At 58.8% G+C, this 24,481-nt stretch overlaps 13 protein-coding genes across 13 annotated transcripts; 5 read left to right on the forward strand and 8 right to left on the reverse strand.

Moving 5' to 3' along the window:
* Nucleotides 1-136: 136 nt before the first annotated feature.
* EHS24_008808 (uncharacterized protein) lies at nucleotides 137-3,678 on the forward strand (the record flags this gene model as incomplete). Its single annotated transcript, XM_028624110.1, has 3 exons — nucleotides 137-165; nucleotides 206-1,090; nucleotides 1,131-3,678. 3 exons carry the CDS (start codon nucleotides 137-139, stop codon nucleotides 3,676-3,678), a joined length of 3,462 nt encoding a protein of 1,153 aa, XP_028475182.1.
* Nucleotides 3,679-3,813: 135 nt separating this feature from the next.
* EHS24_008809 (uncharacterized protein) lies at nucleotides 3,814-5,646 on the reverse strand (the record flags this gene model as incomplete). Its single annotated transcript, XM_028624111.1, has 1 exon — nucleotides 3,814-5,646. The coding sequence occupies one exon, from the start codon at nucleotides 5,644-5,646 to the stop codon at nucleotides 3,814-3,816; it is 1,833 nt and encodes a 610-aa protein (XP_028475183.1).
* Nucleotides 5,647-6,524: 878 nt separating this feature from the next.
* On the forward strand, nucleotides 6,525-7,438 carry EHS24_008810 (uncharacterized protein; the record flags this gene model as incomplete). Its single annotated transcript, XM_028624112.1, has 4 exons — nucleotides 6,525-6,588; nucleotides 6,642-6,740; nucleotides 6,814-7,385; nucleotides 7,427-7,438. 4 exons carry the CDS (start codon nucleotides 6,525-6,527, stop codon nucleotides 7,436-7,438), a joined length of 747 nt encoding a protein of 248 aa, XP_028475184.1.
* A 248-nt stretch (nucleotides 7,439-7,686) lies between these two features.
* EHS24_008811 (uncharacterized protein) lies at nucleotides 7,687-9,110 on the reverse strand (the record flags this gene model as incomplete). The annotated part of the gene is made up of 6 exons (XM_028624113.1): nucleotides 7,687-7,725; nucleotides 7,797-8,352; nucleotides 8,429-8,545; nucleotides 8,629-8,898; nucleotides 8,948-8,961; nucleotides 9,033-9,110. The coding sequence occupies 6 exons, from the start codon at nucleotides 9,108-9,110 to the stop codon at nucleotides 7,687-7,689; spliced, it is 1,074 nt and encodes a 357-aa protein (XP_028475185.1).
* Nucleotides 9,111-9,352: 242 nt separating this feature from the next.
* On the forward strand, nucleotides 9,353-10,901 carry CCA1 (CCA tRNA nucleotidyltransferase, mitochondrial; the record flags this gene model as incomplete). Its single annotated transcript, XM_028624114.1, has 2 exons — nucleotides 9,353-10,639; nucleotides 10,686-10,901. 2 exons carry the CDS (start codon nucleotides 9,353-9,355, stop codon nucleotides 10,899-10,901), a joined length of 1,503 nt encoding a protein of 500 aa, XP_028475186.1.
* A 184-nt stretch (nucleotides 10,902-11,085) lies between these two features.
* On the reverse strand, nucleotides 11,086-11,841 carry EHS24_008813 (uncharacterized protein; the record flags this gene model as incomplete). The annotated part of the gene is made up of 8 exons (XM_028624115.1): nucleotides 11,086-11,092; nucleotides 11,139-11,197; nucleotides 11,240-11,354; nucleotides 11,400-11,469; nucleotides 11,518-11,531; nucleotides 11,583-11,602; nucleotides 11,638-11,770; nucleotides 11,822-11,841. 8 exons carry the CDS (start codon nucleotides 11,839-11,841, stop codon nucleotides 11,086-11,088), a joined length of 438 nt encoding a protein of 145 aa, XP_028475187.1.
* Nucleotides 11,842-12,171: 330 nt separating this feature from the next.
* On the forward strand, nucleotides 12,172-13,436 carry EHS24_008814 (uncharacterized protein; the record flags this gene model as incomplete). The annotated part of the gene is made up of 5 exons (XM_028624116.1): nucleotides 12,172-12,202; nucleotides 12,273-12,554; nucleotides 12,609-12,844; nucleotides 12,885-13,189; nucleotides 13,244-13,436. The coding sequence occupies 5 exons, from the start codon at nucleotides 12,172-12,174 to the stop codon at nucleotides 13,434-13,436; spliced, it is 1,047 nt and encodes a 348-aa protein (XP_028475188.1).
* Nucleotides 13,437-13,625: 189 nt separating this feature from the next.
* EHS24_008815 (uncharacterized protein) lies at nucleotides 13,626-15,497 on the reverse strand (the record flags this gene model as incomplete). Its single annotated transcript, XM_028624117.1, has 4 exons — nucleotides 13,626-14,846; nucleotides 14,906-15,249; nucleotides 15,382-15,395; nucleotides 15,448-15,497. The coding sequence occupies 4 exons, from the start codon at nucleotides 15,495-15,497 to the stop codon at nucleotides 13,626-13,628; spliced, it is 1,629 nt and encodes a 542-aa protein (XP_028475189.1).
* A 478-nt stretch (nucleotides 15,498-15,975) lies between these two features.
* Nucleotides 15,976-16,585, reverse strand: EHS24_008816 (uncharacterized protein; the record flags this gene model as incomplete). Its single annotated transcript, XM_028624118.1, has 3 exons — nucleotides 15,976-16,211; nucleotides 16,267-16,394; nucleotides 16,449-16,585. 3 exons carry the CDS (start codon nucleotides 16,583-16,585, stop codon nucleotides 15,976-15,978), a joined length of 501 nt encoding a protein of 166 aa, XP_028475190.1.
* Nucleotides 16,586-18,346: 1,761 nt separating this feature from the next.
* EHS24_008817 (uncharacterized protein) lies at nucleotides 18,347-18,749 on the reverse strand (the record flags this gene model as incomplete). Its single annotated transcript, XM_028624119.1, has 3 exons — nucleotides 18,347-18,399; nucleotides 18,449-18,529; nucleotides 18,584-18,749. The coding sequence occupies 3 exons, from the start codon at nucleotides 18,747-18,749 to the stop codon at nucleotides 18,347-18,349; spliced, it is 300 nt and encodes a 99-aa protein (XP_028475191.1).
* A 985-nt stretch (nucleotides 18,750-19,734) lies between these two features.
* On the reverse strand, nucleotides 19,735-21,632 carry EHS24_008818 (uncharacterized protein; the record flags this gene model as incomplete). Its single annotated transcript, XM_028624120.1, has 2 exons — nucleotides 19,735-20,705; nucleotides 20,801-21,632. The coding sequence occupies 2 exons, from the start codon at nucleotides 21,630-21,632 to the stop codon at nucleotides 19,735-19,737; spliced, it is 1,803 nt and encodes a 600-aa protein (XP_028475192.1).
* A 392-nt stretch (nucleotides 21,633-22,024) lies between these two features.
* Nucleotides 22,025-23,499, forward strand: EHS24_008819 (uncharacterized protein; the record flags this gene model as incomplete). Its single annotated transcript, XM_028624121.1, has 6 exons — nucleotides 22,025-22,088; nucleotides 22,135-22,208; nucleotides 22,347-22,817; nucleotides 22,857-22,927; nucleotides 22,964-23,256; nucleotides 23,315-23,499. The coding sequence occupies 6 exons, from the start codon at nucleotides 22,025-22,027 to the stop codon at nucleotides 23,497-23,499; spliced, it is 1,158 nt and encodes a 385-aa protein (XP_028475193.1).
* A 194-nt stretch (nucleotides 23,500-23,693) lies between these two features.
* HTZ1 (histone H2A.Z) lies at nucleotides 23,694-24,334 on the reverse strand (the record flags this gene model as incomplete). Its single annotated transcript, XM_028624122.1, has 5 exons — nucleotides 23,694-23,744; nucleotides 23,800-23,936; nucleotides 23,991-24,097; nucleotides 24,160-24,182; nucleotides 24,239-24,334. The coding sequence occupies 5 exons, from the start codon at nucleotides 24,332-24,334 to the stop codon at nucleotides 23,694-23,696; spliced, it is 414 nt and encodes a 137-aa protein (XP_028475194.1).
* Between the last annotated feature and the right edge of the window lie 147 nt (nucleotides 24,335-24,481).

A 24,481-nucleotide genomic window follows, 5' to 3' on the forward strand; every position in this document is an offset into this window, starting at 1 on the left:
CTCAAACCCGCGCCCCGCCTCTCATGTGCCTCCTCTCATCCGATCGTCCTCTTCTCCGTCACCTTTTCATATCGCCCACCCCATTCGGCTCCACCATGCTGCCTCTACGGAGTCGGGCTGTGCTCGCCTCCTCAAGATGGATAGCAGCAAGGGCAAACCATACCGGTACACGGTCTCCCGATACCACCACAAAAACAACGCCCAGGCCAGCAGCTCTCACGGGCGCGGCAAAGCTCCTCGCCGAGGCCGCAGAAGAAGAGGCTCGTTTGCCATCCGAGGACCGGTCGAGAGACCACCTCGTCGCATCCCAAGGCCCCGTCTGGTCCGGCGACGAGTCTCAACATGATGCGGTCTTGCGCATGCTTGTCGATGCACACAAGCCACATCGTACCGGTGAAGGAATCAAGTCCGATTCGGCCGACAAACGTATCTCGCAATGGATGGTCAACCTCGACATGAGCCCGCGGGAGCCGGTTGTCAAACCTCGCTATGAGGTTGATGGGTCCGCTCCTATTCCCCTCCGGTCGGACAGCCAAGGCATCAACCCCCACCGTACCAACATTCCACCGCACCTTCACCGACCATGGCACGCGACTTATACGGGCGACAACCAGGAGGTCGTCGATGCGCCAAGAGTCAAGTGGGGCACGTTCGAGTCCACCCAGGAAGTCGAGAACCTGTTTAGCGACCTCGAGCTCCGCCTGTCGCCAAACGCGGATGGCACTACACGCCAAAAGAATCGCCAGGCGAGGCGAACTGCTCGCCTCCAAGGAAGGCTTGACGGCGCAAGAGAGGGCGCGCTTGACTACCACTTGGGAGTCAAGGACGGCGACCTCACAGACGGCGGCAAAGACGACGACGACGATGTCGGATCGACGTTCCGCGGCAACCGCCAGCTGAGGGGTTTGAGTGTTCTTGGCGCCCAAAGGGGCGGCGCGAGCGGGATGCGTGCGTGGACTGGTCTCGTTGAGGACAGAATCCAGCGTGCAATGGATAACGGACACTTCAAACATGTCCAGGGGCGAGGGAAGCCTCTCGTCAACGACCCAGAGATGAGGAACCCAACTCTTGAGCCTGCAGAGGTCTTCATGTGAGTGCCAGGTGCGATGGGTCCAGTACTGACGCCCCAGGAACCGCATTATCAAGCGCCAAGGGGCCCTTCCTCCGTGGATCGAGATGCAAAACCTCGTCGACACCAACCTGTCGTCGTTCCGCACCATGCTCTTTGATTCATACACTCGCCACCTCGTCCGTTCGGTCCTCTCCGCCCACGGTCTGCACCCATTACCACCCCGCCATGCCATTCCAGATCGCGACGAGACATGGGAGGCCCGGGAGGAAAAGTTCCACGACGCAAGTGTCAAGTCTATCAATGACTTGATCTTCAAGATGAATGCCCAGGCCCCGGCTCCCGCCCGCCGTCCCAAGATCACCCGCGAAGTTGAGCTGAACCGTATCCGCGGCGACCCTCTGCGCCAAGCGGTGTGGGCTGGAATTGAGCAGCGGGCACAGGACATCAAGGACCTCGAGGCGCGTGGACCACCCCAGCGTCACAGTTTTTTGACATCGGGTCAGAACGTCACCTCGCGGTTTGGAGACCACGTATCCAAGTCTCTTGGCTCGTTTGGTGCAAGCCAAGGCGACGGCCGCGGTCACTCTGGCGGCGACAATGTATCTGGCGGATCCATGTCCCATGACTCCCACCACGCTGGTGGCGGCGGCAAGGGCCTGCTCATCTTTGCTTGCGTGGGTCTGGGCACTATCGTCTATTTCCGCCGCCATGAGCTCCGCACCGAGTCCCTCGACCCCGATCTTATCCCCTTAATCCCCCTTCACGATGACGAGGAGGAGCCACCATCTGACGAGCCTTTTCTGGTTTCATCGCCCAAGGAGCCCCACTATTCCGTCCTCCAAGTCTTGAACGCCTACATCCTCGAGCCCTTCCTCACTCTCGTGCGCTTCCTTCATCTTGCGATCCTCTTCGGCCCCGTCATCATTACGGCCCCGATGCTGTTCGTGGGCTCTACACCCAGGCGCCGCCCTGGCAAACCGGTGGCAGAGCAAGAAGAAGGTTGGGGCGCTGTGTGGTGGTATGGCTTCCTCGTTGCCCAGATGGAACACGCTGGCCCGTCATTCATCAAGCTCGCTCAATGGGCGGCATCACGTACCGATCTGTTCCCGGCTCCGCTTTGTCAGAAAATGTCCAAGCTCCACTCGAACAACGACCCGCACCCGTTCAAGTACACCAAGAAGGTTATCGAAAAGTCGTTTGGCGTGTCCTTTGACGACATTTTCGAAGAGTTTGACGAGACACCCATTGGTTGTGGTGCCATTGCTCAGGTGTACCGTGCCAAACTCCGTCCCTCTGTCTGGGCGCACAGTGACGCCGAGGCCCAGACTCTTGCTCTCGAGATTGCCGAAAAGACAAATGGTGACCAGCGCCTCGTGACCACTGTGGCTGTAAAAGTTCTCCACCCGCGTGTCGAAAAGCTCGTCAGCCGTGACATTGCCATCATGTCCATCTTCGCCAACATTGTCAACGCCTTCCCCGGTATGGAGTGGATCTCTCTGCCCGAGGAGGTGCTCGTGTTTGGCGAAATGATGAACCAGCAACTCGACCTGCGCGTCGAGGCCGCCAACTTGTATCGCTTCGAACGCAACTTTTCCCACCGCGGCAAGATTGTCACCTTCCCCCGCCCCATCAAGGTTGGCGACGACAGCCAGACGTTTGCCAGCCGCGAAGTCCTCATCGAAGAATTTGAGGATGCTCTCCCGCTCAAGTACTTTTTGCGCAACGGCGGCGGACCGTACGACGAAAAGATTGCCAACTATGGTCTGGATGCCTTTCTTGAAATGCTGCTGCTGGACAACTGGACCCACGGCGATCTCCACCCTGGAAACATCATGGTCCGCTTCATCAAGCCCGGTACCACCCACATTATCCGCCCGCTCCTGAACCGCCTGCATCGAAACTTGCCCCCGCAGGAATCGCCCATCCCCATGGAATCGATTTCGGCCGTCGAGCTGGTCCACGAGCTCAAGGACATTGCGCACGACAAGGACAAGTGGCTTGAACGCCTCGACGAGCTCAGCGATGAAGGGTACGCGCCGCAGCTGGTGTTCATTGACGCTGGCCTCGTCACCTCGCTCAATGAGAAGAACCGTCGCGACTTTTTGGACCTGTTCCAGGCCGTCGCCGAGTTTGACGGCTACCGCGCCGGAAAGCTCATGGTGGAACGCTGCCGTCGTCCCGACCTGGCCATTGACGAGGAGACGTTTGCGCTCAAGATCCAACATTTAGTCTTGAGCGTGAAGTCGAAAACCTTTTCGCTTGCCAAAATCAAAATCTCGGATATCCTGACCGACGTCCTAGTCGCTGTCCGTCAGCACCACGTCAAGCTCGAGGGCGATTTTGTCAACACTGTACTCTCCATTTTGCTTTTGGAAGGAATTGGACGTCAGCTTGACCCGGACATGGACCTGTTCAAGTCTGCTCTCCCCATCCTGCGCCAACTGGGTAGGCAGATGGGTCCGCGTGAAGCCATGGCCGGTGTGCAGACCGGTAGTATCTGGGCTATGGCCAAGCTGTGGGTCTGGGCCGAGGCGCGCGGTGTCATGGGTGAGGCAAGTGCGATTGATAAATGGGTCAAGTATGACTGGCTGTCGCCGAATATTTGATTCACCCACTTTAGAATTAGAGAGAGAGAGAGAGAGAGAATGTGTGTTGCCAAGTAGGAAAGAAAGAAGAACATTTTTGTAGCCTTGTATACCGCTCATTCTATGCAACAACATCGTACCAGTCCTATCGCTAGCCTAGTGCTGCGCAGGCTCAAACTCAAACCCGATACCTTGGCACCAGTCGGCAACGTGACCGACAATGGCCGACCATCTGTATCCAGCCGGGACACGAGCCTCCCCTGGTCCACCGCCGGTCCCATTACCAAACCACTGGCTGACGCGCTGGTTAGTGACGACCTGGATACCGTCCACCCAAGCGCCGTAGCGCAGGTTGAAACCAATGACAAACTCTCCGCCTTGGAGGTTGAAGTCGGCTGGGCGGCCGCCTCGTTTGCCAAAGATGAGTCCACCGGGGAAGAGCTCCACGCCATCCAGTGCCATACCGGCGTGGACTCGGATACGGTTGAGGTTGGGCGGGACGGGTATGGTAACTGCGTTTCCGTTCTGGCGACCCATCTCGTTGGTCCGCACGACTCCAGGCCGGGTTGGGTACATGCCGATGGTGTCCTTGAGCTGGACGTCGTTGAGCCTGCCGCCGTCTGTGGTGAGCACGGTGATGCGGTCAAAGCCTTTGCTGTCGAGGTACTGGCGCTGGAACGAGTGTGAGTTGGGCGGCCCGTTCTGTTGGGTCGTAAAGTCGGTGAACGTGTCTGCCGTCTCCTTGCCGGGCATACGGTACTCGATGGCCAGAATGCGGGACGTTGGGGTGTAGACGTGCAGCATGTCGTGAGTGGCAGTGAGGAGGATGGGCTGTCGGGCTGCGTCAATGCCTCTTGACTGCTCATATGGTGAAGCGAAGCCTGGGTGGCCGACGTAGCGGAGAGCATCGAGACGGTGCCACGCGCACTCGTTGTTGTCGTCGGCGTCAACGGCGAGGAAGCTCTTGTGCAACCGGGTGTAGTCGCGGAGCATGACACCAGACGACTGGTGTGGTGAGCCGAGCGAGTGGCCGACCTCGTGCATCATGGCGCCAATGCCGACGTTGGCAGCCATGCCGTACACTTTACCTTCGCAGTCGATGCCGCAGTACCGCGTGTCGACGGGCTGTTGGCTCAAGAACGCCTGGGGAATTTCGTCGACACAGGTTGGCCACGAGAAGCAGGTGTGGGAGCCAAAGATGGCAAAGGGGTTGCCCCCAATGTTTCCACCCAGCGCAGCATGGCCCGTGATGAGGCCATCGCGAGTGTGTGTCGCATCGATGATGAGGGCGACAAACTGGCGACCTTTGAGCTTGTCACCCGAGAACTCGGGAGCCTCCTTGACAGCGTTGCCGGCAATGTCAAAGAGCGACTCCTTTGACTGGGCATGCTTGTTCTGCTGTGCAAGATTGGTGTTACGGATCTCGGCCATTGTACGCTTGCTCCGCACGACCGTAATCTTGGCGACGCTCGCCTGTGGGCCTAGGCTGCCTGGCGGACCGACCGTCGTGTCGTTGCCGCGCTCCTCTGTAAACTGAAAGGTACGCGGTCCAAACCCGTGACGGGTCATCTGCTCGCTCGTGTATGCTTGCCACAGGTATGCAGCCATGCGGTAGCGACGCACCGCATCGTCGAGGGTGGTAGGGCGCACATCGTCAAAGCGCAGGGGCGAGTCGCGGCCGGCGACAATGACGAGGTCGATGGCGGGGTTGTTCGGCTGGGGCTCGTATGCAAGCATGTGGTCGGCAGTCACGCCGCCAACGTTAAAGTGCAGTGCATTGGGACCGGGGACAAGAGGTGCGACGACCTTGAACCTGCCCGAAGCGTGGACTGGAAAGTTGTACCGGAGCTGGGCAGGTGTTGTGACGGTGACGTACGAGCCCTGTGGAGGTGCGGGGCTTGCTTGTCCGATGATGATGACGAGATGGGAGTGGACCGAGGTGTTGGTCTGGGGGGAGAGGATGGTTATGTGGGGGCTGGCGGGTGGCATGCTTGGAGCTTGGAGGGTGATGATGAGGATGTCGACAGTGGAATGGAGGACCAAGGGGGGGTTGCAGCAAATGACGCACCCACCCCGCGCGGAAACATATATGGGGGGGTGACTTCAACACCTCTCTCTCTCGATGTCATCAACGTCCATCGTGCCATCGTGCGAGTGTCAATGGGTTGTGCCCTGCTACGCTCCACTTTGCTGCATTCCATTGCATTTTCATCACACTTCACCTGCTCAGCCCGAGTGTCGACCCACCGCGGCCCATTCCGGAACGCGTCGTGGCTGTCGGTTTGTGGTTGTCATTTTGGTTGCCGAGTGTTATCGTCGCGCTGTGATTGTTTTTTCTGGTGTAAACTCTATTGCCAACTCTGGCGGCAAGTCGCGTCCACGCAAAGCAGTAGCTGCTCCCCCGATATGTATGTACAGACCACAGATTGCGATGTGTGGCCGAAGTTTGCCTGGTGCTGCGACGGGGGCCGCGGGGGGGCCAGTGCGGCCTCGCTTCTTCGTTGACGCTGTTGGTGGTGGCGTCAACCCTCCTTCGTCGACTGTACTGAAACACACCAGGTCACACCCAGTTTGGCTTTTGTCTCATTTCCACCGCACCAACAACAACAATGATGAGGCAGCAGCATCCACCACGGCCACCCACAGGTCCTCCCCCGCACCACCACATGCTCCACCCCCTCCACCATCGCCCCATCGTCACTCCAGGAGGTCCTACACCGCCTGGGCCTAGCTTGTTCTTCTTTCGAGGCCCTCCTCCTCCTCCCCTCTTTCCTCCGTTTGGGGGTGCCATCCCACCACATCCACCCATCCCGCTACCCCCACTACCGTCGCCATCCTCCTCGCCATCAAGACCCCCACCAGATCCCATGACCCCAACACGGTCTCACTACGAGGTGCTGGGAGTGGACACTGCGGCAACAACAGTAGAGAGTGAGTGGCAAGGGCCGGCAGCAGCAGACACAAAATAGCCTGACAGTTCCCAGTCCGTAAAGCATACCGCTCGCTCGCACTCGAGTCTCACCCAGACAAGGTAGACGAGAAGAACCGCGAGGCAGCCACGGAGCGGTTCAAGTGCATTGCAGGTGGGTGGTTGTTATCATTTTACCCGTCCGGCGGCTCCTGTGACCCTGTATTGGTACTGATGATGGCCCACAGTCGCCTACAATATCCTGTCCGACCCCGAGCAACGCGCCGAGTATGACCTCCAACAGGCCTCCCCCGTCCCCCACCCAGCCTCTGCGACCAGGGCAAACGGACCCCGGACTTGGGAGGAAATGGTTCAGATGCACGCACAGGCTCGCTTCCACGACGACTACCTGCGGCGGTTTGGGCCGATGGCGGCGGAGCGGATGGGACCCGGTGGTCACGCCCGTGGCAATAACATGGAGGGGTTCGACCATGACAGCTGGTTTGCTGCACAAGAACAAGCCGCACAGGCTGCCCAAGCGTCGTTTGCCCGCAGTGGTGAACGTGCACGCGAGCATGTGCGGCGTCAGTCGGCATCGGCTCCGCGTCGCCCGCCCTCATACAACGCGCCGCCGTTCATCTTCCCGGGTCGCTCCCCTTACGTTGACGACTGGGAGCCGCCGCTTGGTACGCTGGATACACCGTTCGGCCGGAGGGCCAACCTGGACGAGCTCGACGTATTCAACCCGCGGACGCTGGAGGACATGGACCTCGAGTACACTGCCGTCCAAATCCAACACGAGATGGATCGTCGACGCCGTGTCCGCCAGCATCAGCGCCAGAACGGCGGCAACGCGCACAGCCCAATGCCTAAACCGCCACCACCGTTTTTTGACCAACACCCATCTCTCGCTCGCTCGCGGTCTACACAATACATGGCTCGTCAAGCGCGGCCTTCCCCGCCTGGAGCTGCTCGTCCGGTTCCTGCTCCTGTTCCTGCTCCAGCCCCATTCGTCTACTCAACCTATCCCCAGTCCCGTGGAGGCATCAATCCGGGGCCGAGCCGCTTCCCAATCCAGCACTCTCCCGCTCGCGAATTCCTCTGGCGGTAGCTATTGGGGACTATGAATGGCGCATGGCGGCCTCGGTGAGATCAAGGACCTGGCGAGTGTCAATAGAAGTATTTTCTTGTATCTGTGTAATTTCTCTCTCTTTTGTTTTGGTCTTCTTACCTGCTGGATATCGGGTCGTTGTTCTGGGTCCACAACGAGCATGGCGTCAATGAGCTTGGTCAGACGCTCAGAGTAGCCTCCCGGGTGTCGGTACCTGCCCGACATGACGGCCATGGCAAGCGAGCTGCCGTCCGTCTCGAATGGGCTGAATCCATATGCGACGGCAAAGAGGGTGCACCCGAGAGACCAAATGTCGACCTTTTCGTCAAGCGTCTTGCCCGTCTTGACGTCAAAGAGCTCGGGTGCGCGGTATGGCATGGTGGAGTGCTCGGCCGCAATGTCCTGCTCCAGCAGCGCCTGTTGCCTAGTGGTAACCTCGATGCGCGCTTTGATCGTTGAGCCAAAGTCCATGAGGATCGGCGTGTCGTCGTCGGCGAGCATGATGTTACCCGGCTTGATATCCCTGTGAGCGTAGGGGACCAGCTCGCCAACTTGTCCAGGCTCGTCCTCTGGCGCGTCAAACACAAGCTCGTCGGGCATGAGGGGGTCCTCATCGCGTTGGGGCGGGTATGTCGCGTTGACTGCAGGGAGGCGGTACTGGTGCATGGCGCGCACGCTGCAACATGTGGTTAGCTAGTTGGCCAGGGTGTGTGTGCTGCTGCTGCTGCACAGCAAAAAGCACCACCACTCACCCAAGGCACGTGCCGTGGAACATACGCAGCAAGCGGTCCTCCTCGACGCGGTTTCCAGTCACCGATACCTGCGCCATGAGGTCTTGCAGGTTGCCGTGGGTGTAGTAAGGAAGGAACCTGTGTGGCCGTCAGTAAAAGGCCTTGCTTGCACGGGCGCCATGGAGCCAGCCTGTGCTGATGTTGCTGCCGCTGCTGCGCACATGTAAATGATCTTGCCGTCAGCCGACTCGTCCTGTACAACAGCAGAGTCGAACAGCTTGATAATGTTGGGGTGACGGAAACGACGGTAGGCCTCAATCTCGCGCATGGCGGCTTGGACACCTTCCTGCCCAGTCATGATGATGACCTTTTTGAGGGCAAACAGGCGGCCGCTCGACGTGTCGCGGATCAAGTAGACAAACGAAAAGCCGCCCTCGCCCAGCAGGCGTTCAACCTTGAACTGGCGTCCATTGATCTTGAGCGTCGCGTCGCTGGAGCGTTAGCCATGCATCTGGGTGTCCGGGGGACCGAGTTTCTCACGGCCTGCAGATACACTGGAGCGGTGTCAGTGGTTGTTCCGAGACCCCAGATGGTGTGTGGGGTAGCTAGTAGCATGGTTACGGACCTGTGTGACAGTGACCAAAGCATCGCGTGCGTAAAACTTGATGCGGTCTAGGGCGATGAGGAGGTTGTGCTCGTTCATGGTGGGGGATGGTGTGGTCCAGTGGGTGGTGTGCAGTGAACAACATTGAGAGACGTGGGTTGCTCGCCATCTGATTACACGTTGACCCGCATTCCGAGCCCCGCATTTTGCGTTTTAACACGGACTGTGCCGTGTTCTTGCAACCGTTTGGCTTCTGCATCTCCTCTCTTTTTTATTATTGCATGCTACGCACCCTCCGTAGCTGCACCATTGCCTACACCCGTCTAGCCCGGCCACGCATGATGAGCTCGTCCACCGCAGCCACATCGCCCCTCTACGCGCCGCCGGGCTCGATCCACCTCAACGACAAGGAGGAGAAATTTGTCCAACTCCTCGACCAGTTTGCCCGTTCTCTCCAGCCGCCCATCGAGTGCCGCATCGCAGGAGGGTGGGTACGCGATAAGCTGCTGGATTTGCCTTCGCACGACCTTGATGTCGCGCTCTCTACCACATCGGGATACCAGTTTGCCGTCGACTTTGCCCACTTTCTCCACGCCCACAATGTCACGACGGGCTCGGTTGGACGTGTCGCCGCCAACCCCGAGCAGAGCAAACACTTGGAGACGGGAACGACGCGCGTAATGGACCTCGAGTGCGACTTTGTGGGCCTCCGCAGCGAGACGTACAGCGACTCGCGCATCCCGGACCAGGTCCAGCTGGGCACTCCACTGGAGGACGCAGAGCGCCGTGACCTAACCCTCAACTCGCTCTTCTTCAACGTCCACTCGCGCCAGGTCGAAGACTGGACTCGTCATGGACTCGAAGACTTGAAGAACAAGGTCGCACGCACTCCCTTGCCCCCACGCCAGACCTTTTTGGACGACCCGCTCCGTGTCCTCCGTGCGGTCCGCTTTGCCAGCAGGTTTGACCTCGCCATTGAGCCCAGCGTCGAGGCCGCCATCAAAGACGCCGACATTCAGACCGCGCTCCAGTCCAAAGTGTCCAAAGAGCGCGTCGGTATCGAGACTACAAAGATGATGCACAAGAACCCCCTCCTCGCCATCCAGCTCATCCACAGGCTCGGCCTGCACGAGCCCATGTTCACCTGCTCCGTCCCACCTCCTCACCCCCGCTCCGAGGCCCTTGCCGCCGCCGAGATTCTCCACGCGGCCATTGAACGAGGTGCCGGCGAGGGTACCGAGCTGCTTTGGCTTGCTGCCGCCACTTGCCCTTACCGCGACGCAGAGGTTCCAGGCAAAAAGCCAGTCCCTGCCGTTTCCGCGATCATGGCAGAGGGACTCAAGCTCAGTACCGAGCACCGTAATGGTGTCGCACACCTCTTTGACGCTGCCAAGATGCTTGACCCTTCGCTCGAAGGCCGCTCGCGTATCGGTATAGTTCTCCAGAACACGGCGGTCCGGCCCTGGTGCCAGTCGTTTGTATGGGCCGTTGTCATGCGCATCCTCCCCACCTGGAAGGGTATGTGGACCAGCGAGCACGACGAGGTTCTTTCAACATTTTTCAGGTTCCGCGACCACATCGAGGAGCTCGGTCTGCCAGCTGCTATTGACCAGCACCCCATTGTTGATGTAAGTTGTCTCGTGTGTTGTTTCAGTTTTGCTGACGCACTCTCAGGGCAAGCAAGTGCAGGCTCTGCTAGAGATCAAGCCCAGCCCACTGTTCGCCGTCATCATGCGCGCGATCAACGAGTGGCAGCTTGACCACCCATCAGCAACCGCAGACGACTGCCGCCAGTGGCTCCTGGCCCAGTGGCAAGGCGATGGTCGAGTCACTTGGGAAGGACAAGTGCCAGCTCCGGTCAACAGGAGCAAGAAGACGGCCAAGAGGTAGGAACGCGCCGCGGCAGCCGAGGAGGTCTCGTCGCGGACCAAGAAACAGAAGACTGCAACTGCAAGCCCATAGACGCGGCCAGGGATCCAGGCAGAGGGGAGCAGGAAGCCAAGCCGCAGCAAATGTACATCACGAGGCCACTCCCAGAGGAGGTGCGCTCTATTCTATTCATCACCATATACAATCATGGGCTGCAGTGTCAGTGGCAGTGGTAGCCTGGGAGCAAAATTCACTCACAGGATAGTGGCAACGACCTTTCGCCCATCTTCACGACCGCCCCATCCGCTGCCCGAGTACTATATCTGTCAGCAACATATCGGCTTGTGGCTCAGGCATACCCTAAACTCGGCCAGGTAGATTCCCTGCCATGTGCCAAGGACAAGCTTGCCATTGGAGATGGGGAGGGTGATGCTGTTGCCCACAAGCGAGGTCTTGAGGTGGGACACTGAATCACTGCGGACGGGTGAGCTGCGCCATGAAGGAGAGCGGTGGACTCACTCGGGTCCCTCGTCGGTGTGCTCCCACGGAAAGTCCTCTGGGACGATACGGTCCAAAGCCATGTCCATGTCTGTGAGGTGTCAGCTGAAAGCCATCATCAGCCATCTAGATGACATACCTGTGCGGACCGAGCTGCAGTTGGGCGTCAGATGGAGAGGGATCGAGGGACTAGATGTGGCTCACGGGTCGCAGTTTTCGTTCACCTGGTCGTCAGCAACACACATGATCGCGTACTCACCGTCAGACCGGCGCTCGTGTGCAGACAGTTAAGAGTGAAGATGCCGATCTTGACGTCCTTGAGCCCCTCCTCGCACTCGCGGACGACGTCGCGGGTGACGAGGTGCATGCCCTTCTTGTGGAACGGCAAGCGGCTGGTGTTAGAGATGATGAGCCACTTAGTCGGTCAGCCCATGGGGACCCACAATGTCTTCTGCCAGGGCATTGCTAAAGAGATGTGTGTGTGTGAGATACGTGAACAATGCAGCAAACACTGCTCGTCACTGTCGTTCATGCACTCCTCACTCCTCGCCGGCGTACCGGCGTCGGACCGGCGGCATCGACGGCGAACAAGTGGAGGTCGTCGCATGTCGCGCGCCTTCCACCGTTAGCGCGCCTGTGGCCATTTTCATGTTGTTTCGAACGGACATCATCATCATTAACCATCATCATCCACTCGTCCATAATCAACAGCCACAGCAATGGTGAGCTCGCCGCATCAGGTCTCTCTAACATACAGTCTCTCGTCTACCTCCCACAAGAAACAACACCCGGTATGTCGTGCTTATCCGCCCACAACCTCCTGCGTTCCCCCAGTCGCCGCCTTCCCTGCCTTCCCCGCCTTCTGTTGACAACCGACATGCTAACCCTTCTCAGTGCAAAAGGATGCTCTGTGGGCACTGACATGGGCCGGTGACCGCCTTGTCTCTGGCGGTGCCGACGGTATTGTCCGCCTGCACGACCCCGCCGACCTGGCCTTGCCCCTCAACGAGCTGCCGGCCCTCCCGCTCGCCGTCGGCTCGCTCACGTCCACGCGCGACGGCAAATGGGCCCTCGCCGCTAGCCTGGATGGAACCGCAGCCTTGGTCAACGTCGGCCGTGGTCGTCTGAGCAGCAAGGTCGAGACGGGCCGTGAAGGCGTCGCTCCCGGCGAGAGTGGTGAGTTGCCAAACGAGGGCGCCAACAGCGACGTTACTGACAGGCTCTCTGCAGAGCTCGCGGCGTACGCTGCTGCGATCCACCCCACTGCAGCGTGCTGGGCATGGACTGGACGTGGCTCCAAACTCGCCATTCGCTCCATTGACACGGCTGCGCTCGAAGCCGCCGACGCCGAGACGCAAGACGAAGATGGCGAGCAGGCCACCCAGGCTGGGCCCAGCAATGCTCTGTCCGGCTCGGGAAGCGTAGTGGACACTGTCAAGGGCAAGTTTGGCATGGCTGTCGAGTTTGTAAGTGACCCAAAACATGTAGCCACAGACTAACGCGCAGTCCCCCGACGGAACCCAAGTCGCCGTCGGACTCGAGACCGGCCACGTCGTTGTCGCGGACGTCGAGACCAAGTCGGTCGTGGCCACATACTCTGCGCACGCCATGACCGTCCGCTCGCTTGCGTGGTCGCCCGACAGCCAGTGGCTGTACACTGGCGCCGACGATGCGCGTATTGTCCTGCACGACGTCCGCGCTGGAAGCACCTCGGGCGCCAAAGGAGAAGGAGCCGTGGCCATCATGCAGGGTCACAACGGATGGGTTCTGTCAATGGCTGCGAGCCCCGATGGCCGCTTGCTGGGCAGCGGGTGAGTCAAAGGCTATTCGCCAACGTCGAAATGTGTAGCTGACACTTTTTGCAGTGGCGCAGACTCTACGGTCAAGCTGTGGGACGTGGGCCAGCGTTCGTGTGTGAGCACCAACAACCTGGACGCCGAGGTGTGGGGCTTTGCCTGGCAGGCCGAGTATGAGGGCTCGCTGGCTCCGGGCAAGCAGTTTGCAGTCGCTGGTGACGACAAGAAGGTCAGCCTCTTCCGCGCTGCAGGTGCAGTTTAAGCGGGAGTTATCAAACGCGAGAGAATGACTTTGGAGAGTTTCTTTAGGAGCAGAGGGATGCCTGTAGCTATGACAAGAACAAGAGAGACAAGTAGAGATACACTTCTGGCCACCATCATGCATTCGTGATCCGGACACGTTTCACGTTACCGCCCCTCATTACAACTGCATACAGGTATATACGTCCTTTTAACCGGCGTGCTCGACAATCTCCGTAACGAGCTTGCCGTTGACGACCTTGGACCTCATCTGCTCGGGTACGGGGGTCTCCTTGTAGTCGCCCTCGTCGCTGGTGGGGATGGAAATGTTAAGCGCCGAAGTCTTCGAAGTGATAATCTCGACCGTGTCCAGGCATTCCTTGGACAAGTAAACCTGACCCGAGTCGGTCGTGTCAATCTGGATTGTGGGTACCAAACCAGTGATTTGGACCTCAAAGCTCGGGGACGAGGTGATCGAGAGACTCGAAACGGCAGCGTCAACGATGAGCGACGTCTTCTTGCAGTTGAGCATCGTAACCGCGTTGATCTTGCCGTGGACGCGGATAACCGAGTCTTTGCATCCAAAGATGTGAACAGTGTGGTGCAGCGCAGTGTCGGTGATCTCAATCTGGCGGTTGTCCTCTTGGTACTCGACAATCCACTTGTTGCCATCCTCGAGCTCGAGCTTTGGGGGCTTCTTGGCCGGCTGCTTGGTAAACGCCGAGGGCTTGGCCTTGATGGGGGGTGGGGACGCGCGCTGCGGCGATGTCTTTTGAGCAGTGTCAGGGACAGTGCCACCGGCGCGGAGCTCGGGGTTCTTGTGCGTCTGCATCGACGAGTCGACCTTGCGCAGGCCCGAGGTGATGGCACCGCCCTTGTTGAGGTCGGCGAGAAGAGCCGCAGTGCCGCCGCCACCACCACCCGACGAGGGAGCAGCAGCAGCGGGGGGAGGAGGGGGCGGGGGGGGAGCCGTGGCCGAGGGGACAGTCGCAGGGGGGACGGGCCCCTGAGGGTTCCAGGCGACACCGGTGGTGTGCCACTGCTTGACATACTTTTGCAGCGCGTCAACGAGACCCGTGAATGAGCGAGCCCAAGCAACAGCGTCGGGCTTGGCGTCCTTGTGACGCTTGATGACACGGTCGACCCAGAACTGCGACGCATTCTTCATCTCACCGACGTAGGGTGCCGGGGCAGGCTCAACCTGCACCCATCCCCATGCGCCGGCACCCTCGGCGAGCACGCTGAAAGCCTCGGCCCAGTCACGGCCCTCCTTGGTGCGACCAAGCTTGTCCTTGGCCTCCATGATCGCGCCAATGGCGTCAGCCTGGGGTTTGAGGAGGCCGGGAAGGGCAGCACCGGTAGGCTTCTGGACACCAGACGCCATCTTGAGGTAGGCATACTGAGCGTCGACGAGCTTGGGAACGAGCTTGGACTAGGGTGGTGTGAGCAGAGTAATCAAACTCGGGCCAGCTGGCTGCCACAGCAACTTACGTGCTCCTCGACAGGACCGCCGACCTTTTGGGCCGCCGCAGTAAACTCGGCGAGCGCGCCATCGACAATGTCAGTGGTGTAGGCTTGAACCGCGGGCGTCAAAGTCTCCTCCTCGACAACGGGGGGAGGGGGAGGCGGAGGAGGGGGAGGAGGAGGGGGAGCACCACCGGACTTGGATGCGTCCGTCGCTGCAGCCGCAGCTGCGCCGGCAGCAGCACCAGCACCGGCAGGGGCGATGACGCCGGCGAGACCGTCGTGAGTGCCGCCAGTAGGAGTACGGAGGGACGCGCTAACGGCGGCCGACTGCTGCGAGATGGCCACGTCCTCGAGGCGGGACGTAACGGCTGAACGAGTTAGCTAACGGTGCCGTGCAGAGGGCAGAGACATGTGGTGCGTCCATGTTTACAATAGCCCAGAAGCGAGCGCCACAGTCCACACTTGTATGCACTGCAAGTGTTATCGCAAAGATAACCCACCTTCAAGACGTTTCCTGCGCCCGAGGTCAGTTGCTGTGCGGACGACGCGAGAGATGTTCAACTTACAGGATCGTGCTGAGCGAGTGGAGGCCCTGCGGCTGCTGCGCCTGGGCCATTGTGCTCTAGAATCTATGTATGTCAGCTGCTGCTGGAAATAGTATGAGAGACTCACACGCTGTTGCGGAGAAGAAGGAGAGGGAGAGACAGAGAGAGACGGGAGACGGAGCGACGACAAGATGCACGATGACGACCGGCGACCCCCAACAGCCAACGCGTCACTCAGTGACGAAGCGAGCAGCGAGCGCCGATCGCCCCAGCCAAAAAATGACGTGTGTTTTATTTGATTGCATGCTGTGGCGGGCCGACCGGCGTATGGTATGGCCTTTTGGCCTTCTATGGAGACGCTCATAAGGGACATGCATATGTTTGCATGGACGGGGTGGCCATGCTTGAACGCAATTCAAATGTTATATACACGGAACATCATTGTCCTGGGGCTCATTTGGGCTCATTGTTCGCTATTGTCCGTCACTTCGTTTTGGGGTACGCTTTGGATTGGTTTTGGATTTGCGCGGGTTGGAGGGTGACTGTTGCCTAGACCTTGGTCGTGGTCCAGATCTGGTTCGTGTTTCCAGTCGAACACTGCCAGAGCTGAAGCATGTTGCCATCGGTCAAGTCGCCGTTTGTCAGGTCAAGACAAAACCCTTTGCCCTCGATGGCAATGCGGTCGTCGTCAGTGTACCACCACGACTGGCCGATGTCGCCCTGCGCGCAGTACTGGAACGAGATGCCATTGCCGTTGCCACCTCCAGTCCAGGTGTGCGTGAGGCCTTGACGCAAAGTTAGATACAGCAAAAGGGTGGCTGCTGACTCGAGAAGACTCACCTTCGCCACCGGTCATGCAGTACGACGGGTTGTCGCCAAACTTGATGCTCCCAATGCCACCGTAAACATACGTGGCGCCACAGTTGATGTTCCACTGCTGGTCTGGGTTGCTACTGTTGCACGTCTGGCTGAGAATATTTGTTGGTCACCGCGTCGACCCCGAAGGAAGAGCAGATACTCACATGGTGACGCCCCGCAGGTGCTGGTGGACGTTGGGAACAACACCGACGCACTTGTTGTTGTTGCCGTTCGGGTGGATCCTGACAAACGCAGCCGAGGCGAGAGCGGCGTAGAGGACTGCAACAAGGAAGAACTTCATGGTTTTGGAGTAAGGTGAGCGAGAAGATGGGAGTAGAGTCACTTGTCACTTGCAGTCGTAACGTTATTTGTAAGGACGCCCGAGGCGGTACAGTCCTGTCTCACAAAAAGAAGTTGATGTTGTTGGTTCTCGTCGGTTCTCATCGGTACAAGTGAGAGACAAGTGAGAGACTGGGACGCCAGTACACTGGCACAGCCTCGGCGCTGTATACAAGCGTGTGCTAAATAGAGACTGAGCCAAGCGGGTCCACTGCCGGGTCTCAAAAGCAACAACATGCCCATCGGTCATTTATGGTTCGACTACCAAAACCGGGGATCTTCTGACGTTACCCTCAGATCCGCTGAAGACGCACACGACGGCCCAACACCCGCGCCGCATTCCTGAAGCACACGTGTACACCTGACGCGCTCCACGACACAAGTCAATGCCCGTTCCGAACGATGCAGCCGATATGTCGGCTCCGAAGGATGTTAGGCATAGGTGGGACCTGTCAACTAAGCTTGTTCCATTCCCTCGGAGCATACCCGGCCCTGGGCCGAGAGGCTGTGCAGTGATCGTGACAACACTCGTGATGATTCTGAGCAGCTGACTCGCGGCTCCCAAAGCGAACGAAAGCTTCTGGCAACGTCATCACTGCCACCTGCATGCGTTTCAGGCCACCAGGCATGTCCGAAACCCGACCAGAGACCTGAACACCCCCAGAGAGTGCTAGTTGAGTTGTGTTCATTCAACAGACCGGGTTCCAGGCTTTCCGCCTCCGGTACAGTCCGGGAGGTTTCTTGTCACAATACATCAGAGAACCATTGGCTGATAATACAGAACCATGACAAGAACAGATTCAGAATGGCAAGGGACGCTGACCAAAACCTACATGGGACATGACATCGCGGTGTGGTCGGAATTGGCCGATGTTGGCAGGCAATTCCTCCTCGGTCCTCTTCCACGCGTCCCTGATGTCTAACGGTCGCCAATAGATCGATAGATCTTCTTCTTTCACACTCTTGTTGAAGTGGCAGCGGGTAGGGGCGGTGGGTTCTCGTCGATTCCCGAAACCCACAATGTTGTACCCATTAGGTATGATGATTATGACCTTCTAGGACTCGTAGGTGATCTGTGAGCTATGATGAAGTGGATATGTCCAAATGAGGCCTAGTCAAGGGCGACCATGATCTCCATTTGAATTCTCTTCAACACAGCCCAGGTCCCCCACTGAGAGGATCGCCACAAGACAAGGAGGAATGGAGGGAGGTGCGAAATATTATTTAATATCCAACTCCATGAGGTCTGCTTCGATTCCACCGACAAGGACAACGAGGACATTCCCTAGTGCATGACGGCCTTAATCGCTGAGTTGACCCCCGGGGAATGTTATTATGGCACGAATTGGCTCAGCAAGTACACAGAAGCGCGAGGTGTGAAAGACACGCAAAGCTCTCCCCCCGAATCAGTGGCACTTTTTCGCCCCGAAATGTGTGGTGGATCGATTGCGACCGCTACGCTCGAGCCGCCCTCAATCCTCCTGGCTGGGAACGTCTGTCTGATGGAGACGGCCCGAGCCAATCCGTGTCAGCTGGCCCGTAAAGGATTATGAGAGGGAGGAACTCGACACTGCCGCCTTTGCTGCGGCCCTATCCACTCCACTGCTTCCTTTGTGTTATATGCCTCATAAAAATATACATGCACGGGTGTGGGGCCTCTGCTCTGATGTCTCTCTTCGTGTTGTCGTCCTTCTTCTAAATGCTAATACCCGATACAAATAACCTAGTGGTGGCTGCCGCCCGAGGGCTTGAGGCGCAGAGTCTTGTCGGTGGTCACTGAAGGGTCAGCTTTCTGAAGTTGCCTCAAGGAAACCAAAGTACTCACGGTGCTTGATGCACATGTAGACGGAACCGGTGCAGGCGACAGTGACGACCGCGACGAGTGGGTAAACATCAACTGGGAAGGCTACAGGACATGTCAGCGTATGATCAAGCAGGCCATAAACATGTTCCGACTCACCCTTCATGAAAGGCATAAACTCCTCCGCGCCCTGGGGGACCTTCTTGCCAGCAGCAGTCGAGGCGTTGCGACGAGCAACCATAGAGAGCGAAGTGGCGCGGGGCATAGCACGGGGGATGGTACGGAGACCGGCCGAGGCGACAGTGCGGGACATGGCGGGGAACATTGTTGACAAGTTCTGTTGGGGGATGAGGAGTGGTGGTGTGTGGTGGTGGTGGTGAGGCTGTTTGGGTTACTGTTGTTGGAATGGAGGGTGAGACGCCGTCGACTAACGCGTCTCTTATAGCTGCGGTGAGCACGGCACGCAACGCATCGGGAGGCCTCGCGGTACAGCCAACAACAACAGTTAGTGATTCCCGGCCACACCGGCCCACTGAAGCGCCTGGTTCCCTCTCGACACAATAATGATTGCAATGGTCGGCCAGTGGACGCAACATGGCTGTCATCCCCCGCCGCACCATTGTCCTCTAGCACCCTTCCCAATGTCCCGCCCGCAGGCACCCGGGCCGACACCCCTTCGCGCTCTGGCGTTCGCGCGCGACGTCATTTCCAGGCTGGCGAGCGGCGGCGGTGGCACGACGACGGCGAATTTCTCTCGGCGTCTCTCGAACCCCGGCGAGAACCGGATCGACCTATTGTTCTGTCCACCCCCGCCTCCCGCCCACCGTTTCCCTTTTCCTGGCAAGCATTTGGTCCCACAGCCGGCGGCACGACAGCACGCACGCATCGCCCCCCAGCCCCAGCCCAAGCCACAGCAATGGGGGCTCCGCTTGGGTATGATAACAGATGGGAGGTGAGAATTGGTATTTCCCGCAGCACCCCCCACGTGGCATTGGCTCTATTGTTAATTGTTTCCTATTGTTCTTCGGTGGCTGTTGTGTCCCCCCACCGCGACGAGGACAGCCGTACAGCCCGACAGCGTGACGCTCCCAGTGCATTACGTGTCCTGTCACTGGACAAAAGGCTTGTCGGCAGCTATTGTGTGCACAAAATTGAGTAATCCACCAGTGATGTGCGGTCGATGGACTGGCAGTGGGCGTGGTGACTCGTTTCAGTCTTCGCTCGGACCGACTCTGTACCGTGTGGCTCACGGTGACACAACATGCAATGCTTCTACAGACGGACAATGTACAGCGTTTCCCCCCTCCCTCTCAGCGCTTAACCCAGAACTCGCCATGCACAGGCAGGCCGCCGACTTGGAGCAAACCACCACTGAACAGATCGGCCTCAATGTCAGCCACCCCACCTATGCCCGCCATGGCACCGCCCTTGAACACGACTTTGCTAACAAAGCCGCGCAAGATGCCGTCGCGCCCGGGGAGCACATCGAGTGCCAAGTCCGTAAAAGGTGCTCTAACGATGAGAATGTCTGGTCGGTTGGGGTCCGTACCGGGCTCAGTCGTAGAGTTGAGAAAGACGTCGGGTGAGATGCGGCCAAATGCCTTTGGCGGGGGGTTCTCGGGGTCGTACTCGTCGCCCCCTTGGTCATCTTCAACACCATCCGATACCATGACGTCTGGTTTGATGGCGGTGACGTTGATATGAATCTGCTCCAACCCGCGTGGCAACTCCACGTCGGCGACCACGGTCCCGCTGGCGATCATCTGGCCGTTGGCTTCACCAATCTTCATTCCCTCGATGGTGACTTGTTTCACAATCTCGGGTTTGGGGTTAGGACCAGGGAACTCGAGGTCAACGGAGAGAGAGGGGAGCGTCTTCAGGACCCATGGGGGCGGGATGTCGGAGTGTTCGTAACCATGTGGCATCGCACCATGGCCGCGTACGGTGATGGGACTACCTTCGCCCCGGAGGTAGTGTTGGAGCAAGTTGTTGAGGGGCTCGCTGTTGGCCAGCGTGGACACGTCTCCGCTGAGCTGGATTTCAATAGTGCTGGTAGTCACTCGCGACGCACGGGCGACTACCTGGGCCATGGTCGTCCCCTCGACGAGGATTGCAAACGGAAGGGCAAACGGGACGGAACGGAGAGATGGGTTGGGGACAGAAGCGGTGGCTGCAATCTTGATACCGCCCGCGTTGTTGGACAAGGCGTACTCGTGAAGTGTCACCAGTCGCGTGAGGTTGAGAGGCCGGCCGGGTGGGGGGAAATTGGGTACGGCAGGCACTGGGCCGTTAGAGCTGGAAGGAGCGGGGTACTTTGGCAGTCTCAGCACGCGCAGGGAGACAGGCGGGTGGGGCGGGGGCGCGATTGTGACTTACCTGGCATTTGCAGAGGGACCGACAGGTCGCGTTGAGTGACTGTCGCCCATTGGCTCCACCATGCGCCGGGGACAGATGCCTGGGCCTCGCGCACGCTGATCACAACATCGAGTGTCCCGTTTGCCCACACGTGTTGTCCCCATGTCCACAGCTTACCGACCGGTGCCACGGGTGTACCCACCGCCTCGATCGAGAGCGGTAAAAGCTCGCCGTGGGTGAGTGGGACGACGACCTGGCCGGGGAGAGACACGTTCAAAAGGGGCAGGTTGTCAAGACCAACGCTGGCTCCTGTGGCCGCATAGAGGAGCACCTCGGGGACGTTGACGTGGACGGCCTGTGTTGGTAGCACACCGAGGACTGCGTGCGCCGTTCCCCGACGCAGGGTTTGCCACCATGAAGCATCCTTGCTGTCGTCCAGTCTCAGGGCAACGTTGACATCGACTGCTCCATGGAACGTGACGTTGACATGCACGCCGTCGTCTTTAACGTTGAGAATGTCGACCTGCGGGTCGATGTACTTGAACGCCGACTGGAGGTGGGCCTGGTCTGTCTTATCGGGAATCAACGAGGCCACGAGGATGAGTGTTATGAATATGGCCAACCCCAGAATGAGGGATCCGGCCACAGCAAGCACTGCAAAGCGCCGTGTACGTCGATGTGAGTGTCCTGTTGCGGGAGTGTCGACGGTGTACTCTGCCGAGTAGGTGGAAGAAGACTCCGAGTCCACCCCGTTGTGCAGGAGGGGTGTGCGCTCTGCGGCAATGGCGGCAGCTGTGCGCTCGAGTGCGGGGTCGCGAAGGGGTCTGGATTTGCCCTTGGCGAGGGGTGGCATGGTGGATAAGAAGAATGGATGGAAGGTGTGTGGATGGATGGAAGTGTGGAGCCAGCGAGAGATATCGGTGGGAACCGCAGGAGTCGTTTGTTGCCACCCAGAAAGGGGAGACGTCGAGTTGCCGGTCAGAGGTGTGCTGGAGGCTGGTTTTCGGCGTCGGAGAGGGCGGTGTTGGGTCACGTCTGGCGATGTTGGTTGTTGGGGCCAGTGGCCAGTGAGAGCCAGTGAGCGATGGTGTAAACGACACACGGCGGCCACACGCCGGATCTAGCGTCGGCACCATCTCACAGCAGAGCCAAGAGCGGGGGTTTGTTGTCGGGTTGTCACAACGTCATTCCTGCTCCCGGTCTTTTTCATTTCCACCCAATTCGCCCTCCTTCTCTCAACCTCGGATGGCCGCCTTCCAACCCCCTCCCCAGGAGGCCCTCGCAGGTCGCGGCAGGGTAGCCACCCTCGGTGAGCACCACTGACGGGGACAATGTCCACGCTGACGCCGCTCCAGGCATGCTCATCATCGACCACTTTGAAGTCCGGGACGACCAAGGCAACCCCGTCCCGCTGCCAGACGCCGAGATTGTAAGTAAACTCTAGTTTTCCGACGAGACGGTACATGCTGAGACATCACGTCCTTTCCTTGTCGCGCCTAACTCCCTACTCACCACCGTACTTATTGTTCAATACAATGTCCTCGTGTTCTTCACTCGTCATCGTTAGCTGGGCGGTGGGGGAGTCTACGCAACGAGCTCGGCACGCATGTTCCTCCCAGCAACCCACGTCGCCTTCATCGCCGATGTCGGGCCAGACCTCAGCCCAGCCTTTCGTGACAAGCTCAACGTCCTGGGCGACACAGTATGGTTTCGGCCGCGCGACGGACAAACCACTCGGGCTGTCAACCAGTACACGGGCAGGAAGATTGGGTTCGTTTCGCTGTCAGAGTACAACCTTGAGAGTACAACCGTTGACAACCTGACCAGCGAAGGACATCAGTCTTTCAAGTACATCTCACCCCAGCTCCACCTATGGCCCCACGACTACACTGCCCCTCCCAGCCCGTTCACGTCTCCTCCGCCAGAATGGATCCACGTCGTGTGTGACATCAGCCGCGCCGGAGACATTCTCGATGACGCCGACCAATGCCGGAGGGACGGGTGGAAGGGTCAGCTTGCATGGGAGCCACTGGTTCGGGTAAGCTCACAATATCCTCTGGTGATGGCTGACGACAAGCCCGCTGCCCCAGATCAACGACCAAAAGTGTCGGCATACATTGCTCTGGCTCGGAGGTTCGCCGTTTTCAGGTATGTGATGGCGAAAACACCACTCACTAACGTTAGCCCAAACCACCTCGAGCTGCAGACAATTCTCGACGAGGACGAAGAGGACGTCGAGACGTGTGCACGCATGTTCCACGGCCACCTCGCTGCCTCACCCGGACCCGTACCGGCCATTGTCGTGCGTGCCGGTGAAAAAGGCGCGTTTACCCTCTCGGCCAACTGGACGGGGTGGGTGCCCGCCTTTTGGCAGCCAGGCGAAGAGGCGCACGTCGTTGGTGTCACGGGCGGCGGCAACTCATTCATGGGTGGTCTGCTTGCGGGTCTGCTGTTAACAGACGGCGACCACCGCGCAGGTAAGTAAGCTCGTGCAGAACGGCAAAAGCTCGGCAAGGGAAACGCGCTAACTGCCAGCGTCAATCTACGGGTCCACGGCGGCGTCGTTTGCCATTGAACAGCGCGGACTACCTACCCTTACTACCAGTCCTGGCGGCCACGAACTGTGGAACGGCACGTTTGTCTGGGACAGACTGCGCATAATGGCACGGCGCGTCGCAGAGCTGGAGAAGGCAAACGTCACTTTACCGTCACCTATCTAAACAAGACGAAACACTTGCGCAGCACACTATGCAGAAAGCTGCATTGGCTGCATAAAGAGGGAAAAGTAGCGAAACGAAGACACTGTCCATACACACGAGCGGGGGCGAAAAGAAGGAGGAAAAACGACGGCGGTAATACAGCACCCAGGACCACGCGCGGTCCAAGGAAGAAGAAGGGGGCGCGCACGCATGAGCTAGACCTTCTTGGCGAGCTTGGCCTGCTGAGGAACCTTGGAGACGAGGGACTGGGAGAAAGAGGTGAGTATACAGACACGAAAGACAGCGAAGACGCCAACATACCTTGTGGATGTGCGGGAGGACACCACCACCAGCAATCGTTGCCCGGATGAGGAGGTCGAGCTCTTCGTCACCACGGATGGCCAGCTGGAGGTGACGCGGGGTGATACGCTTCACGCGAAGGTCCTTGGCCGCGTTGCCTGTGAGAAGGATGCTTTAGCCTTGCTGTAGGGTAGAGGAGTCATAGCACGCACCGGCAAGTTCCAGGACCTCGGCCGTGAGGTATTCCATAATAGCGGCGACATAGACGGCAGCCTTGGCGCCGACGCGAATGTTGTTGGCGTTCTTGTTACGGAGGAACCTGAAGACCGTGTTAGCAGTGTTGTCAGGAAGATGGGTGTACAGTTGACTGTGCGCGCGTACCTGTGGATACGACCGACGGGGAACTGGACAGAAGTCAGCATCGTCTACAGGGTGGCGACGCGACTGGGTGTGCACGTACTTGAAGGCCGGCCTTGGAAGAGCGAGTAGTGAGGACTTTAGTCTCGGAGGAGGTCTTTGCCTTTCCGCCCTTTCCGCCGGTGGTCTTGGATGACATTGTAAAGGTGGATGTGGTGTTGAAAGAGGGAGGTGGATGTGGGGGATGTTACAGTGAGTTGCAAGCAACAGTTGTTGATATGTTTGTCTTTGGGCCGCGGGCAACGCGCGGATTTGATTCCGTCAATCACCCATGCGATTTGCACGT

The sequence above is a fragment of the Apiotrichum porosum genome (genome assembly GCF_003942205.1).
Source record: "Apiotrichum porosum strain DSM 27194 chromosome Unknown scaffold_8, whole genome shotgun sequence".
Lineage (NCBI taxonomy): Eukaryota > Fungi > Basidiomycota > Tremellomycetes > Trichosporonales > Trichosporonaceae > Apiotrichum > Apiotrichum porosum.